Source organism: Hyperolius riggenbachi, chromosome 9 (assembly GCF_040937935.1).
Source record: "Hyperolius riggenbachi isolate aHypRig1 chromosome 9, aHypRig1.pri, whole genome shotgun sequence".
Taxonomy (NCBI): Eukaryota; Metazoa; Chordata; class Amphibia; order Anura; family Hyperoliidae; genus Hyperolius; species Hyperolius riggenbachi.
In genome coordinates, this window is record NC_090654.1 from 139,852,386 (window position 1) to 139,871,017 (window position 18,632).

The 18,632-nt window shown below is 44.3% G+C and overlaps 1 protein-coding gene across 3 annotated transcripts in view; it reads left to right on the forward strand.

Annotated features, from left to right (window-relative positions):
• Positions 1 to 18,632, forward strand: part of TMOD4 (tropomodulin 4) — a 172,677-nt gene that overhangs the window by 92,722 nt on the left and 61,323 nt on the right. For all 3 annotated transcript variants that reach the window (XM_068253578.1, XM_068253579.1, XM_068253577.1), the window contains exon 5: positions 13,440 to 13,529. In XM_068253578.1, coding sequence (XP_068109679.1) covers positions 13,440 to 13,529 — 90 coding nt within the window. The remainder of the gene's footprint in view (positions 1 to 13,439; positions 13,530 to 18,632) is intronic.

The window sequence follows — 18,632 nt, forward strand, 5'->3', positions numbered from 1 at the left end:
TCTGGGAGTGTTTGCAGGAACAAACCTTCATGACCAGCAAAGGATTCTGGGAGCACATAGTATTTATACTGCAAGCCTTCAAAGGAGGCAGCTAACCAATCTGCATGACAATTGTATGCAAATTCCTCAGCAGCAGAGCAGGTCTGAAACTTGCAAAGCAAAGACAGGTCTCTCTTCCAGAGACCTCAAGCCCTCAGACTCAAGGAATGGACAAACAGCTGTCTGCCCGTGCAGACAGCTGAGCAGATCGTTACAGTGGGCTGTGGTGGTACTCCTGTCTTCCCGGCCTCATCTTCTATACCTTGCACACTGAAGTCCTGTGGGGTAACGTAGTTCAGTAAGCGTACTGGTACACCAAGCCCCTGTTTATGTGGGGGATTGGCGTATAGGTGAAGAGCATGGTATGAGATTAAGGTATAGAGGCTGAAGGAAGGCGTGAGATCTACCAGGCCTTACAGTTCACTAATTGAAGTGAATAAAGATCCTACTTCAAAGTCTTCCCGTGCCGGTCGTTGTGTATATTTCAAGATTGTGCTGATCTATCGATGTGTGACAGACCAGACCATTGCATGGATTGAAAACTGATGGAGGTGTGTCCTCTCATATCGATAAAACTATCTAATGGTTCTTCTGTCACACACAGACTACAATGGTGAGATGCCTGTGCTTGAGTTCCCGGGTCTTAACACATATAGCCATTATAAGAAGTTGCTCATCCCCTCTACAGTGCAACTTGAAACAGATGGAATGGCATAACTTTCATTGTGGCCTGACTGAAAGACTGTAGCCTATTATCATCAGACATAGATTTCATTAGACCCTGAAGTTTTGATCCACAGTTTGTTGCACGAGTGCCCTCTTTTCTTCCTACTGACCTGGATTCCTACTGATAGCAATATTCAATGTTTTTCTGCTACTTATAGTCAGTGAATCTGCTTTACACATGCTAGACAGAACATGCCTGAGGTAACTGTTTAGAACTGACTTCGCTGAGAATCCAGCATGCATACAGGTCCTTTTCATAACAGTACAAACTGCTTGGTATACCTGAGTGACGTGCTTGTATAGCATCATTCCCCACAGTGTCACCCGCAGGACAGAGCTTGAGGACACTAAAGCCAAGTATACACATCTAATCTGAGCTCACCTACATAATCTGTGCTGAGTATTCAAAATCTTTTGGTGCTCAAGCTAAATGGAATTTGCCGATCCACATTGGATGTGTGTATGCACCATAAAGTGTACCCGAGGTGAAACTCGGGTATAAAAACACATACGTAGCTAAGAAGAGGGAAGCCAATGATCCTATGGAGGCTTCCCTACCTGTCCTCCGGTCCCCCATTGCCAAGCGTGGATCCCCCAAAGAATTCCAACAAGGGCTTGTGATTGTTAGTGGTATGTAAACGGTATGAGATTTTGAAGGTTTTTGTTCTAAAATATTGAATACATAAATCATGGCTTCCTTCAGTAAAATAGAATGAACTCTATAGGTTTACATTGCAGTGAAGAAGATCCTGATGCACTCCTGTTCTCACACCTTATTCCCACTGGGGACTACAAGAAACCTCTCAGTCAGCATAACAGAGCAATGTTGGACATAGTTTAACTGTTATATTTGGAACCAGTGGCTCAGATCCCGTTACCTTCTACGTAGGCCTAAATAGAATATGATTTTACTATGAACTTTGTCATCATCTAGTGGACCAAATTAAGTACTGCAGCTTCCTATCATTCCTCTACCTTTGAAGATGATACATTTATTTAGCACTGCCACTGACATCTTCTGAAGTGCTTTCCAAGATACACACTCATGTTGCTAAGTGTCCCACAGCAGAGTTTACAGTCTAATCCCTACCATAGTTAAAGTGGGATGCGAAAGTTTGGGCAACCTTGTTAATCGTCATGATTTTCCATTATAAATCGTTGGTTGTTATGATAAAAAATGTTAGTTAAATACAGTATATATCATATAGGAGACACACACAGTGTTATTTGAGAAGTGAAATTAAGTTTTGCATTTACAAAAAAAGTCCACATGCACAATAATTGTTTAAATTAGGCAGGTGCATAAATTTGGACAGCTCTCTTTAACTCACACCACAGATTTTCAATTATATTATATTTCAGGTCTGTGGACTCAGATGGCCATTCCAGAATGTTGTATTTGTTCCTTTGCATGAATGCCTGAATTTTGAGTAGTGTTTACGGTCGTTGTCTTGTTGAAAGATCCAGCCCCAGCACATCTTCAGCTTTGTCACTGGTTCCTGGACATTGGTCTCCAGAATCTGCTGATACTGAGTGTAATCCATGCGTCAATCAACTTTGACAAGATTCCCCGTCCCTGCACTGGCCACACAGCCCCACAGCATGATGGAACCACCACCATATTTTACTGTAGGTAGCAGGTGTTTTTCTTGAAATGCTGTGTTTTTCCTCCATGTATAATTCCCCCTTGTTATGTCCAAATAACTCAATTTTAGTTTCAGCAGTCCACAGCACCTTATTCCAAAATGAAGCTGGTTTGTCCAAATGTGCTTTAGCATACCTCAAGCGGCTCAGTTTGTGCTGTGGGCGGAGAAAAGAGTAAGAAAATATCCGCAACACCGGCAGAATAACCAGAAAAAAGGTCAAGTGTGCTAGGACTCAAAACATGGATATGAAATTATATAGAGAGAAAGAAAGCCCTCATAGCAAGCACCACTTGAAAAAATACAAAATACTTTATTTAACAATTTAGGCATCAGATAATCTAGACATGATAAGATTCAACATGAAAATATAAAAACAATTAAAATAAACGGCAAAGACAAATCCCTGCTGCCAAACAATCATAAATATATATGATGAATAATAATATATAAATCTAGCATCCAAGTAATAAATCAAAATTGATCTGATAATAGTAATGGAGTCAAAACCAGCATGATGGGCATCTGTCAAAGAGCCCACCAATACTTGAACCCGGGTTCAGTACAAATAAGTGAAAGGAGGGAATATATCCCAAAGTGCAAACATACCTGTGCAAATATGCTGTAAACAGTGATAAATAAAAAACATACAATTACTTAAATAAAGTGATAACTATAATAGCTGGAGCAGCCTGTAGAATAAAGTGCATGCAAAGAGAAATGGTGAAATGCTGCAAAAAAGGAGGTACTTATCCCAGGTAAGAACTGGACCAGTCAGATGCCAGCAGCAGGGAAGAGTCGGCACCCCTCAGGACTATCCAACGGGCGGAGAAAAGGTTTCCTCTGCATACAGAATCTCCTTGTGTAAAGTGCGCCGAATTGTTAAACGATGCACAGTGACTCCATCTGCAGCAAGATCAAGTTGTAGGTCTTTGGTGCTGGTCTGTGGGTTGGCTCTGACTGTTCTCACCATTCGTCGCTTCTATTTATCCGGGATTTTTCTTGGTCTGCCACTTTGAGGCTTAACTTGAACTGAGCCTGTAGACTTCCATTTCCTTAATATGTTCCTAACTGTGGAAACAGACAGCTGAAATCTCTGAGACAGCTTTCTGTATCCTTCCCTTAAACCATGATGGTGAACAATCTTTGTCTTCAGGTCATTTGAGAGTTGTTTTGAGACCCCCATGTTGCTACTCTTCAGAGACATTTAAAAAAAGAGGGAAACTTACAATTGACCCCCTTAAATACTCTTTCTCATAATTGGATTCACCTGTGTATATAGGTCAGGGGTCACTGAGCTTACCAAGCTAAATTGAGTTCCACTAATTAGTTCTAAATGTTTTGGAATCAATAAAATAACAATAGTGCCCAAATTTATGCATGTAAGGAACTCACCTGCTGGCTCCCACGGTGTCCCGTCCTCGCACGCACGTCCTGGCACTTCCTCTTCACTGTGATGCTCTTCCTCTTGCTCCACCCTGGCGTCCATGGTAACCAGGACACTCGGGGAGTCCCTTGTGACGTCACTAGACAGGCGTCTGCTGGCAGGCGCCCGTCCTATTCACTGAGACGCAGGAGGGTTTAGTGTCAGCTGACACGCTGTCAGCTGACACTTTGATTAGAGCCTGACACTGATTGGTTGTTGTGGGTCGGGGCCGGCATTGGTCAGGCTCTGAATGTATTTAAACCCTCATCTCACACTCAGTCATTGCCCGTGATAGCAATCAGTACGCTGGTCTGCTGGGCACTTTGTCACTCCGTGATATAATTGTTATTGTATTTCAATGTGGCTTTACTACTCATATATTGTATATTAATGCGACTGCCTGACTGACTTTAGTTTTGACCTCAGCCTTACTGACCACTCTCTCGCTTAGCCCTATTGTACCTCAGCCATCTGATCACCTGTGTATGACACCAGCCTGTTAATGACCCAGCCTTTGCCTCAGCCTATTGTACCTCAGCCATTTGATACTCCATGTATGACCTTAGCCTGATATTGACCTAGCCTTTGTCTCAGCTTTCTGTACCGTAGTTATCTGATCTCAAGTGTATGACCCTAGCTTATGTTTTTGACTACGAATAATCTGAGCCTCAGTATATACGCCTCGTACCTAGCGTGATATTATCACGGGCCATATTATACTTATGGAGGAGTTGCAACGTCAAGTTATGCTCCTCACAGGGGCTGTGAACCAACTCACTCAGACAGTAGCTGCTCAGCAGGAACAGCTGAATCAGTTGGCTAATGCACCACCACGTGCTGAGGCTTCTGCAGCTCATAACGAGCAACCTGCACCTCTTCCTGCTCCTTATACACCTATAGAGCCAAAAATGCCTCCTCCTGAGAAATTCTTAGGCTCTCGGTCAACCTTTAGCAATTTTATGAATAGTTGCTTGACTTATTTTGAAGTTCAGCCTAGGTCCTCAGGGTCAGAATCTCAGAAAGTCTCATTGATCAAATCCCTGTTGCAGGGAGATCCACAGACTTGGGTTTATGGCCTACCCCCCGAAGATGAAGCACTATTTTCTGTAAACAATTTCTTTAAAGCTATGTCTGTGATATATTCTGACCCCGATATAACCGCCAAGGCGGTTCGTAAATTAAGAGATTTACGGCAGGGTTGTCGTACAGCTGAGGAGTACGCGGACGAATTTAGACGGTCAGTTTCTACCAATTGGGGTCAGGCAGCATTATTGGACCAATTTCTATTTGGTCTCTCTGATTCTATCAATGATATATTGGTTAGTCACCGATCCCAAAACCCTAGAAGACGCCATAACGTTGGCAATACGAGTTGACAGGCGGGTGAGACAGCGACGTCAGGGCAAAGCTCAGTCACTCCCACTGGCGTCTCTTCCCTCTGGCAGTCATGTTTCTCCTTCTGGAGAGGAGCCGATGCAGATAGGTTTCTCCAAGCTGTCTCCTTCGGAGAAATTTAGGAGGCTCAATGAAGGCTTGTGTCTCTATTGTGGGGTCAAGGGGCACATAGCGAAAGACTGTCCTGCAAAGAGAAAGCCGGAAAACTCCAGCACCTAAGTGAGGCTGGGGAACCTCACTTGGGTGATCTGATCCTTCCCCTGAAAATTAAAAAAATATTGTTACTGGTAACGCTACATTACAATGACAAGATATATCATTGTCAGGGATTTATTGATTCTGGAGCAGCGGGTAATTTCCTTGACTCCTCCTTTGCTTCAGAGCTCGATATTCCCGCTTTATCTATGGAGGACAATATCTTTGTTACAGCTATTGATGACTCCCCTCTTTAGGCGAATCAACCAGTTTCGATCAGACCTAAAGTTTCTCTGCAAGTTGGAGCACTACATCTTGAAAAACTGCAGCTCTACCTGCTTAGAATGCCTTCTAGCCAGCTCAGGGGCGTATCTGGGTAATATAGAGCCTATGGCAAACGCTGAAATTGCGCCCCCTCCCCTGGTTGGAGCCTCTTTTCCCTCTAAAAACTGCATCCTCTCTCATGTCCATGTGTTATGGTTGCCTGTGTTTTTTGGCTGGAGATATTGCTGAAGTTACTTTTTAAAAAATATCTCATATTTCCTCTCTGTCCTCTTTTCTAACACTAAGCCAAGTAAGCCCTACATACATAAATGAAGTAGCCATGTTCTCTAGATAACAAAATTGATCTGAGTTCTGAGTGACATGGAGGCATGGGGCGTAGCATAGGGGCAGACATGGCGCCCATGGTGCTGTGGCGCCCATGGCATGAGCCATGCCTGCACCCCTCTAGATACGCCTCTGAGCCAGCTGGTTCTGGGTCTTCCTTGGCTGCAATTACACAATCCACATATTGATTGGTGTACTGGTCAATTGACTAAGTGGTCTCCATTGTGTATGAAAAACTGTCTGAAACTACTTCCTGTACAAACCACCGAATTAAAAATGGAAAAATTACCCTCTTGTTATCAAGAATACTATGATGTATTTTCTCCACAGGCTGCTGATAAGCTCTCTCCTCACAGGTTTCATGACTGCCCTATAGATCTGTTGCCCGGTACGATGCCTCTACGTGGGCCTGGAACGTAGAGGCACCTGGAAACTCTGTCCATGAAAAATTACATGAAAAAAAATTTGAACAAAGTGTTTATCTGTCCCTCTTCTTCTCCTACTGGAGAGCTTTATTGTACAGAAGAAGGATGGAGGGTTACGTTCTTGTATAGACTATAGGGGTCTGAATAGAATCGCCATCAAAAATAAATATCCCTTGCCACTCGATCTATTTGCTCAAGTTTCTGGGGCACGGATTTTCACTAAGCTAGACTTAAGAGGGGCTTATAATTTATTCAGAATTCATCAGGGAGAGGAGTGGAAGACAGCTTTTAATACTAAAGACGGCCACTATGAGTATCTGGTCATGCCTTTTGGCCTCTGTAATGCCCCAACTGTCTTCCAGGATCTAGTAAACGACATCTTTAGAGCCTTTTTAGACAAATTTGTCGTAGTATATCTTGACGATATTCTAATTTACTCTGTCTCATTATCCGAGTACCGAAGTCATGTAAAGTCTTACAGAAATTATAGAGAAAATTCATTGTATGCCAAAATTGAGAAATGTATTTTTGAGGTCACTCAGGTTCCATTCCTAGGAAACATAATCTCAGATACTGGTCTCTCTATGGATCATGCAAAACTGACCGCAGTTTTGGATTGGCCACAGCCCAGGGGTCTAAAATCTCTCCAGTGATTCCTGGGCTTTGCCAATTTTTACCGAAAATTCACTAAGAATTTCTCCACACTGGTGGCCCCTCTTACAGATCTAACAAAGAAATATGCAGATCCATCCAATTGGTCTCCTAAGGCTTGTGAGTGATGCCTTTTAGCACTCAAGGTCGCCTTTTGTTCCGCGCCAGTCTTGGTACATCCTAATGTCCTGTTAACTTTTTTTTGTTAAGGTTGATGCCTCTGAGATTGGTGGGGGAGCAGTTCTCTCCCAATACTCTGGCCAACCTGAACGTTTGCATATCTCTGCTTTCTTTTCTAGGAAATTCTCCTCTGCAGAAAAGAATTATGATATAGGGAATAGGGAACTGTTGGCAGTAAAGATGGCATTTGAGGAATGGAGACACTGGTTGGAGGGTGCTGAGCATCCCGTTACGGTCTATACTGATCACAAGAATCTGGAGTATATTGAAGGAGCTAAGAGACTCAATCCCAGACAGGCACGGTGGGCGCTGTTCTTCTCTCGTTTTAATTTTGTTATAACGTATAAGCCAGGTACCAAAAACGTGAAAGCTGATGTTGTCTCCCGATGTTTCGAACCAGAAACGTTTCAACCGGTGCCTCCAGAATCCATACTACCAAGACATTGTGTGGTTGCGGATACCAGTACTGCTCTTTCTCCAGACCTCTCTGAGACTTTAATGCCTTTTCAGGAGGACTGCCCTCCGGAAAAACCTCCTGATGTTTTGTTTGTGCCAATTCACCTTAAGTTGCTGGTTCTTGAGCAATTTCATGATTCAAAATTGTCAGGCCATCCAGGTGAAACGAAAACATTTGACTTATTGTCACGCCATGTTTAGTGGCCCTCTCTAAACGAGGACTGCAAGGCTGCAGTGTGTGCTCGAAGCAAAGCTTCACAAGTTGCTCTGAGGGGTAATCTTTTGCCACTTCCCATTCCACAGAAGCCATGGACTCACCTATCTATGGATTTTGTGGTGGATCTACCCCCCTCGGAAGGAAACACTGTAATCTGGGTGATAGTAGACAGGTTCAGCAAGATGGCACATTTTGTTCCCTTGTGTAGGCTGCCTTCCACTAAGATCTTAGCCGACTTATTTATCAAGCATGTTTTTCGCCTACATGGAATTCCAGAGAATATTGTGTCTGATAGGGGAGTGCAATTCGTTTCGCAGTTCTGCCGTGCTTTCTGCCACCGTCTGCCACCGTCTTTTTCCTCGGGATTTCATCCTGAGACGAATGGCCAGACTGAAAGGACCAATCAGACGTTGGAACAATATTTGCATTGCTTTGTGTCTGACTATCAGGAATCTTGGGCTGAGTTTCTGCAGTTCGCAGAATTCTCTTTTAATAATCTTTGTAATTTGTCTAGAAAATATTCACCTTTTCAGGTAGTTACTGGTCAGAATCCCAAGTTTTCTTCCTTGTCGACTTCACCTTCTTCTTTCCCGGCTCTGGAGGATTGGGTCTCGCATATGAATTCTGTTTGGACACAAGTTCAGTTGAATTTAAAGAAGGCAGTGGCGCACAACAAAATAATTATGCTGATCAGCACCATTCCCCAGAATTTGAGTTTCGTCCAGGGGACCTAGTGTGGGTCTCCACTTGTAATATTCCTCTGTGTCAACCATCCTCTAAGTTGGGTCCCAGATTTATAGGACCATACCCAGTCCTTGAAAAGATTAATAGAGTCACTTATCGGTCACTTTGCCTCAATCCTTATGGGTAGTTAATTATTTTCATGTTTCATTGTTAAAACCAGCAGTTAACATTATTCAGGGTTCTACTCCTCCTGCTCCTGTGGAGGTTGACGAAGAACCTGAGTATGAGATTGAAAAAATATTAGATTGTCATAGGATTTGTAACTCTCTGCCGTTTCTGATTGACTGGAGAGGTTATGGGCCTGAGGAAAGATCTTGGGTGCCTGCTCATCAGGTACATGCTGATGAACTGGTCAAGACATTTTTTTTGAACATCCTGATAAAAGTCATTTGGAGTGTCCAGAGGCCACTCCTCGGGGGGGAGGGTTAGGTAATTTAAGGAACTTACCTGCTGGCTCCCACGGTGTCCCATCCTTGGCGGCCTCGCACACACGTCCTGGCACTTCCTCTTCGCTGCGATGCTCTTCCTCTTGCTCCGCCCCCCGCCGTCCATGTTAAACAGGACGCTCAGGGAGTCCCTTGTGACATGACTAGACGGCGTCTACCGGCAGGTGCCCATCCTATTCCCTGGATGCAGGAGGGTTTAGTGTCAGCTGACACGCTGTCAAACTGTTTCGAGGCTGTGGTGGAATGTGAAGTACAATAAAATCTATTCTGATGAACATTTTGCACCGGCATGGTTGAGGACTCGAATTTTTCCCCATCGAAAAAATATCACTCCAGATTTTAAGAAAAAATGGGAAAACAATTTTGACAATTGTGCACAGGTATGCCTGACTTTATTGACAGAACTAGATGAGATAGAATTGGGTGAAGTAGAAGCCGAGATTAAAAAGATCACGGTTGAACTTAGCGGTTTCTCCAAAGATTCTCTCTATGGAAAGAGGAACGAGTCACTCACTGCTCACATCAAAAAATATAACCGAGAATTGATTATTGCCAAAGATCGCAAAATTAATGCTGATCGTTTGGCATATAAAATCGGTACTGCTTATCGCTGGGAGACTAGACCGAGAAAACCTGCACCAAGGGGTAAACCTCCTAAACCAACTCCAACGAGCGGTGAATCTGACTCTGTTGTGAGCGGTGAGGAATCTCAGCCTCAACCTGTTGGAGATAATCCTGATAAACAACAAACTAAACCCCGATATCCTTTGAGATCATTAAACCAGAGTAAAAAGAAAAACATACAGGATAATAAAAACAAGAGGAAGCCAGACACTGAGGAATCTCATACAGGTGAAAATTCAGGGGCAGGATGTGGTCCAATAGCCAATTATTCGGGAGCCGACGCCTCATCTTCATCCTCAGCATCTGGCAATTTTTTATGATTGAGCAACCTCTGAGGGACAACATTTCTGTCCTCCAGGGGTCAGCCAACGTGAGAACGTACCCCACCGAGGAGGGATTACAGGTTATTAATCTTACGGGATGCCAACTACCCAGAGCAGTTGAGTCATTATTACAGAAAGGTCTGGGCTTTTGTCCCGAACAGAATCTTGATAAATTTGGATTCATTGTAGATCTGCAACTCTTTTGTCGGAAAGCCCTATTTAAGTCATTTCAGGGTAGAGAACCGGCTCCACAAGAAGACAGTTCGTCGGTGGAGTGGACAGATGATGATCTTGCTGCTTTGCAGGATCTGGAAGATGTATATGCTGAGGGTGATGGTGAGGCTACATTGCTGGACCCAACAGGTAGAGGAGGATCTGATAATACCTGGCTACCTGTATACTGGCCCTTCCTATGCTCAATTAAATTCTAAATTTCGTAACAAGTCGAAGAGGTTCCCACCACTTACCACCAATGCTGGTCTTAGAGCTTTTATCAGGGCAGTGGAACGTGATGTTACACGCCTTGACGTCTCGGGGTTGACCGCTTCTAACTAACTTGACACGACAGGAAAGGGATGCTTTAACTTGGCTGCAGGGACACACTGATTGGACCCTCAAACCATCGGATAAGTGGGGAAACGTGGTCTTAATGACCACTTTCGACTATCGCAAGATGTGCCTTGATCTCCTCGGTCGTCCGGGGTGCTACCGGAGGGTCTCCCCATCTAGATGGACACGAGCCATGGGGGAGTTGGGGATGCTTGTTGACATGGCCTTGCGAGATGGCATTATAGATGACAAAACTGAGGATTTTTTGAAGGTGGTGGACAAGGCAGTAGCAACATTTTTGAATGAACGCGCATGCACTGAAAAAGGACACAATGATTTTTTGCTGGGCCTTCTGAGATTGCTTCTTACAAATAACGTTTTTGTATTCGATGGGACCCACTACCTCCAGGTGCAAGGTGCAGCGATGGGCACAACATGTGCACTGTCCTACGCCAATTTGTACCTGGGGGAGTGGGAACGTTCCATCTTCGCAGACGAGGACTTGGAGATGTACCTGTGCCATGTTTTATCATGGCACAGGTACATCGATGACATCCTCGTTCTGTGGCCCGGAACCGACTCTGATTTGAACAATTTTGTTGCTAGACTTAATAACAATATTCGTAATTTAGCATTTACCATGACATGTGACCGCAGAACGATCCCGTTTCTTGATATATGTATGTCTAGTGATGAGAGGGGTCACATCACTACAGACCTCTAAGAAAGGAGACGGCGACTAATGCCTTGCTACACGCTTCTCGTTTCCATCCGTCTCATGCGATCAGGGGGATTCCCACTGGCCAATATATGAGAGTTAGACGCAACTGCTCTTCTGATGAAGCATTCCGTTCCCAGGCCAACCTACTGCGAGCTAGGTTTCGCAGTAGGGGTTACCCTGATGTGACATTACGACGGGCATTTAACAGGGTCAAGAGAAGGGATCGTTCCAGTCTTCTTATCCAACGCCCTGATCGTAAAACTCAACAACAAAAATCGGATCTACATTTTGTAACCAAATATTGTGTCCAACATACTAAATTAAGACACATTCTACAGAAGCATTGGTATTTGTTACAGAATGACCCAGCTATAGGTCATGTGTTCCCGGAGCGTCCTATCGTCACATTCAGGAGGGCCACATCCCTCCGTGACACTTTAGTACAAACCATTTTGGGGGGGTCAACCCCAGACACCATTGCATCGTGTTAGGAACTTATACCTGTGGGGGTTGTCCTTATTGTCAATTCATAAAGGTGGGGAGGACAGTCATGTTGCCCAATGGTAAACCTTACACCTTGAAACACTATGTTAACTGTCAAACTGAGCTAGTCGTTTGACAAAAAACAGAGAATAGCGCTCGTATCCAAATTTATAATTGATAGTTTATTTATCTATACATAAAAATATATATATATCTATCCTTTGGAATTAAAACCATATAAGCATAAAGGGTTTCATATGCAAGGTCACTTCAAAAGTACTCCACAATATCCCCTTCTGCATATACTTTCTAAAAAATTTTTTATTTTAATAAGTGGAACAATATAACTTCATTCATGCCATACACACTGTCATGCATACCATGGAGCCACCTGAATCTCTAATAAAAATTCCCCATAAAAAGTTCTCCAATAAAATCCGTATAGATAAGTGTATTGGGTCAATCCTCCTATGTGTTTATAACAGTCCCCTCCGTTATCTCAGAGTGTCTATCCACCTGCCGCAAAAGACGCTTTCAATCACTTGTGCGTCCAGTCACTTACGCGTCCTGCAGCTTTTCTAATTTTCACATGCGGGCTCCGGCCGGTAGCCTCGCAAGCAGGACTCCTCTCTCTTTCCGTATCGCTGCTCCCCCGGTATGTTGTCCATTTGCAAGCTCCTTACAGCTCCATGCGCTCCGGCTGTACAGCTTTCCGGGTGATTGGCCAGTTGGGAGTATCGTAGTTATCTGATCTCACGTGTATGACCCTAGCTTACATTTTTGACTACGATTAATCTGAGCCTCAGTATATACGCCTCGTACATAGCGTGATAACCTGCCTAATTTTGTTTAAACAATTATTGCGCACTTTCTGTAAATCCAATAAACTTAATTTCATTTCTTAAATATCACTGTGTGTATCTCCTATATGATATATTTAACTGACATTTTTTAATCTTAACACCCAAGATTTATACAGGAAAATCACGACGATTAACATGGTTGCCCAAACTTTCGCATCCCATCGTAATATAAGACGCTGTCTTATTTTCCAGAAAACACGGTACTTACTTGTTATGTATCCTGGTTTATCATCTGCAGCAGCTACTTATTATTCTGTGTGTAAATCAGACCTAAGGGCCCTTTTCCACTAGCAATCGCTAGCGTTCACGCTGAACGCTAGCGATTGCTGAATCGCAATTACCGGCGATTCCCCGACGTTCGCGGCCGTGATTTTGCTATGCTGTGCACTGCATAGCAAAATCGCGGCAAATATCGCTCCGCCGCGCGTTCGCGTTCCCGGCAAAAACGAATCGCGGTAGTGGAAATGACCTACCGCGATTCCTATGTTAAAAAGCAAACCGTAGCGATTGTAAAATCGCTAGCGGTTTGCGTTTTTGCGATTCAGCCAGCGCAAACGCGCTGGTGGAAAAGGGCCCTTAAAGCACAAAGGAGGCAAAAAAAAAAAAAAAAAGACAGGGAAATTTGATTCCCAAAAGGGACTGTTGCTCCAAAACATGGACAGTTAGAAGTTATGCACTAATCATGGTTATTGGAACTTTACAACTGTTATATTCTCTCTTCCAGCCATCCTGGGTATGTACACATTGATGAGCAACAAGCAGTACTATGACGCCATTACTTCTGGAATCATCACAAACACAGAAGGCATCAACAGTACGTATACAGCCCAACCCTTTTTATTGAGTCACTTGATTTGTCATTTGTATGAAGGATGTCATATTCATGCCAAATTGGAACATGTATTCTGGTATACTATTGGCTGTTCATCAGTTTCTTGAAATCCTCTTTATAAGAAACTATTCATGTTGACCATGTGCTGCCAGTCAGATTCTCTTTCTGTGGGACAGGTCTAAAGTCAAATACAGGCAGCTGCAATGTATAGAGAAGTTACAGTATGGTAGTGGTAATGTATAAAGTAAAGCTCTACTTTTGCTAATAAAAATGCAGTGCCTACAGTTGAGCTCTACACATTACAATAATTATCAATTATTATTTAGCTTGCTTACATACAAAACAGCTACTCCATAGTGTTCCTAACAGAAATTGTCAGATGGGTGTGTTAAAGCTACAGCCAACCACTCAGCGCAGATGAGGAAACTAAGTAACAATAGCGACTTTTCTCTGCAGATGTTCGCTCATGCAGGAACACGGAATGTTCTTGCAGGCACATACCACAAAGAGAGTACTGATTCCATGCTTGCAAAAATAAATACAAATTTCAGATTACAGTCACTTCTACAAATGGATAGCAGACTTCAGACTGAAATGGAAAGATTTTTTTTTGCAACATTAAATTACAAAATAACATGTTTTGATGGAGAGAAAATGATACTTGTCTCTCTAGGAATACTGGTGCCCACTGTTCCTCCTATTCTGTTCCAGGTCTATTGTCCCTAGTCCTGAAGTCTGCAGCATATGTCTCTATCCAATGAAGACTGTCCATTTTTACTCGTTACAGACACCACAATGGCCTTGCACATCAAAGTAGACTCACAGAGACAAGCTATGTAAAGCGGACCTAAACCAAAAAATGTTTTAATCCAAAATATTTATATGCACCGCTCTGACACATACAAAGATAAATAAACACTCCTTCAAGCCTATGAACATTTCAGTGCATGCTTTTCACTCTTCTGTTTTCATAACTAGGGTTATACAGGTGGCAGCCATTAGCAATTCCTCCTTTGCCAGACACCACCTACTCCACCAGTTTGCCGGATTCTGTCCCAGCAATATGAAAGGAAGGGAGGGGTTCCTCCAATAAATGTAAAATATTTTATATTTGTCAGAGGCAGCCTTAGAGTATGCGGGGCCTGGGGCGAGTGTCATATGCGGGGCCTAGAGACACAGATATGCTGTGTGTGTGTGTATGTATGTATGTATACATACATACATACATACCTACCTAATGGTTAACACTCTCGCATTGCAGCGCTGGGTCCCCAGTTCATATCCCAGCCAGGTCAACATCAGCAAGGAGTTTGTATTTTCCCCCCTACCTGCGTAGGTTTCCGCTAGGTACTCTGGTTATGAATGATAGGATTATGCTGGGAATACACGGTGCGTTTTTGCGGCTAGATTCTGACGCCCAATCGATTCTGTGTGCGATTCTCTTATCTTCCGCTCGTTTTCCTTATCCTTTTCCATTGTCCCCAATGCGGAATCGAGCGTGAAAACGAGATCGGACGTGTCGGAAATTATGAATCGAGCTCAAAAATGCACCGTGTATTCCCACCATAAGATTGTGAGCCCCTCTGAGGACAGTGACATGACTATGTACTCTGTAAAGTGCTGCAGGAGATGACCGTGCTTTATAAATACACAACAATAATATGGTAGGACATTAGACTATGAAAATGGTAGGATTAGAGTGTGAGCTCCTCTGAGGACAGTCAGTGATATGACAATGTACTCTGTAAAGTGCTGCAGAAGAGGTCAGTGCTATATAAATACATAATAATAATAATAATAATATGGTAGGACATTAGACTATGACTATGGTAGGATTAGATTATGAGCTCCTGTAAGGACAGTCAGTGACATGACTATGTACTCTGTAAAGTGCGGCAGAAGAGGTCAGTGCTATATAAATACATAAATCCAATATAGTAGGACATTAGTACATACTGTGGGAACATACTGTTGGAGATGCACTGGGGTAGGAATACGGAGATGCACAGAATGCAAGAAAAACATATTAAACCATGTGTTTGTGAGTTATCTTTAAAAAAAAAATAAGAGCATTTTTACAATAACAGATTTGAATCAGACCATAGAAAAAACACAATAAGTGTGACATGATTGTCAGAAAATAAAGCAGAATATTTGAGAAAAAAATATCATCACTGCAGTCACTCACATGCTTGCCTCCTTCCTTCTTTCTCTGTGGAACCACTGCTCCCAGAAACTCCAGTCTGCACCACAGACACCTGCAGCACATTTTCTCCACTTTCATCCCCTCTTCAAAGTTCACTTCAGTGGCACTCGCTCTCCTCCTCCCCTCTCACCAGCGTGGGTGAGCCTGTTCCTCTCGCTGCTGTCTCCGACTCCTAATAGTGATGGGAATTCCGGCTCTTCTCGGAGAATCGGCTCTTCTGAATCGGCTCCCATTAAAGAGCCGGCTCTTACGGCTCTCAACCGGCTCTTCATTAAATATCACTGGACACCACTCAGAATCGGAGGAAAAGCCCCGCCCTCATCTCCATGACAACTCCAGACTGCTTCTCTCGCTCGGGCAATCCCTCCTGCTACTGCTCTGGCCTGCCCTTATACACTCCTACAGGCTGCAAGAGGAGGACTACATCTCCCAGCATGCCTCAGCGCCCTTTACTACACAGCAAATCAGAGCTGTGTGGGGCGGCTGAGGCATCGGCTCTTTCAAAACTGAGAGCCGGCTCTTGTCGTTCACAGTAAAGAGCCGGCTCTTAGAGCCGGCTCGTTCGTGAACGACCCATCACTAGACTCCAAGGCTGGCTCTCCCTGTCCTAGTCACAGCTGACTGATCATCTTTCCTCCTCTGCCCCGCGCTTCAAGCTGCACATTTGGAATGTGTGTCAGCTCCCCATCAAGCCTCGTGCATCTCTCCCTCCAGCTCTTCCCGCACATGCCACAGCCACACTGAAAAAAGACATCAGGTCAGCGTAAGCACGCACGCTTGACGCTGACATGTGTGTAGAATAGTGATGGGTCGTTCGCGAACGAGCCGGCTCTAAGAGCCGGCTCTTTGCTGTGAACGACAAGAGCCGGTTCTCAGTTTTTAAAGAGCCGATGCCTCAGCCGCCCCACACAGCTCTGATTTGCTGTGTAATAAAGGGCGCTGAGGCATGCTGGGAGATGTAGTCCTGTAGTTGCAGCTTGTAGGTGTGTATGGGGCAGAGCAGAGCAGTAGCTGGAGGGATTGGGGCAGTCAGCGAAGCAGTCTGGAGTTGTCATGGAGACGGGGGCGGGGCTTTTACTCCGATTCTGAGTGGTGTCCAGTGATATTTAATGAAGAGCCGATTGAGAGCCGGAAGAGCCGGCTCTTTAATGGGAGCCGATTCAGAAGAGCCGATTCTCCGAGAAGAGCCGGAATTCTCATCACTAGTGTAGAATAGAGATGGGAAGTTCGGATCTTTTCAATGATCCGGATGATTCGAATCGGATCATTGAAGAGATCCGGATCTTTGATCCGAATCTCGGATCATTTTACTACCGGAAGCATTCGGGGGTGAAATGAACAGCAGGACAGGTCTGTGGACAGGAGAAGGGGAGGGAGTGGACACACAGAGAAGGGGAGAAGATGGACAGAGGGCAGGGAGTGGACAGAGAAGGGAGGAGGGACGAGCAGAGAGCAGAAATGTTTGCACGTAATACCCACATGCTGAAGTCATATGCTTTACATATATTTCACCTATATGTTCATCTGTACACTTTGAAAGAAAAGGTCGCACAGTGAAAGAAAGCATTCCCCAAAGATAAGTGCAGCTGTTTAGTGCCGAGTGCAGGAGGATTATATTGCCTTTCAATCACACTGTCTGCAAAGTTATTGAGCTGTGCTGAGCCAAAAGCTTCCAATGTGTTCACTGTGCAGCACTACGGAACAGCCAGCCTATAATGAGCAGCACATTTCAGCCAGTATGTGTGCTCTACACATATCTGGCATTGGCACCCATGTCCCCTCTCTCTCATCTACCTGTCTCCCTGCAAGGCTGCCTCCCATACAACAGAGCGATCCATCTCAGCTCTGCTTCCAGGACCCCGCTGCCCGCTGAGAGGGGGCGTGTCGCTCCTGGCCCCGCCCCTTTTGCGATCCGAATCACTCATTTTGATGATTCGGATGATCGACTCATAAAATAGATTCGGATCAAAGATCCGAATCGTTCATGATCCGGACAACACTAGTGTAGAAGCCTGTGGGGAGGGAGGAGGAGCCGCCGAACACCACTTGTAGCTGCTCTAGCTAAATGTACTTTGGCGGCTGCAGGATTTGGGACTCCTTTTCCGGCTGCAGATAATTAAAAGGGTGCTATAGCCTCCCCAAGCACCCCCCCTGGCCATGGCTACACACAGTGTGCAGCGCACCTGCCGCCCTGCTGCACCATGACAAGAAACTGTCATGGAGAAATCCGAGGCTCCTGCAGAGGGTGCGGGGCCCTCTTCAGGTGCGGGGCCCCACTTGCCCCCCAAAGGCCGGCTCTGATATTTGTCATCATGCAGCTGAAAAAGACTGCTATTTATTATTATAATTTAGAAAATAGATTTTATTTCTGAAATCTTGTATTTTTAATTTGGGTCCACTTTAAGTGAAAGAACTCCACCTGGGACAGTGATGACTTCACAGCTGGAACAGTTACACCAAGAGCATGAGTAGCGGGGTCATACCCCTATAGCATCTCCCTCAGTCTATCCTATTTAAATATCTTGGAGAAGGAGCAAAGTCTTTAATTGTCTGTGACAAGTTAATTGTTTATCATTGCCTTAAAGTAAATGGGAACCGGTCCTTAAAAAATAAGCCAGATACTTACCTAAGGAGAGGGAAGGCTCTGGGTCCTAATGAGCCTCCTCTCTCCCAGTTCATGTTTAAACAACGCCTTTAGTAAGAGGGCTATAGAGGCTGCCATATTAAGTTCCTTTTATGCAATAGAAGTTGCCGGCTATCGTGCTGATCATCTGCCTCTAATACGTTTAGCCATAGACCCTGAACAAGCATACAGCAGATCAAGTGTTTCTGGCGTTTTTGTCAAATCTGACAAGATCGGTTGCATGCTTGCTTCTGGT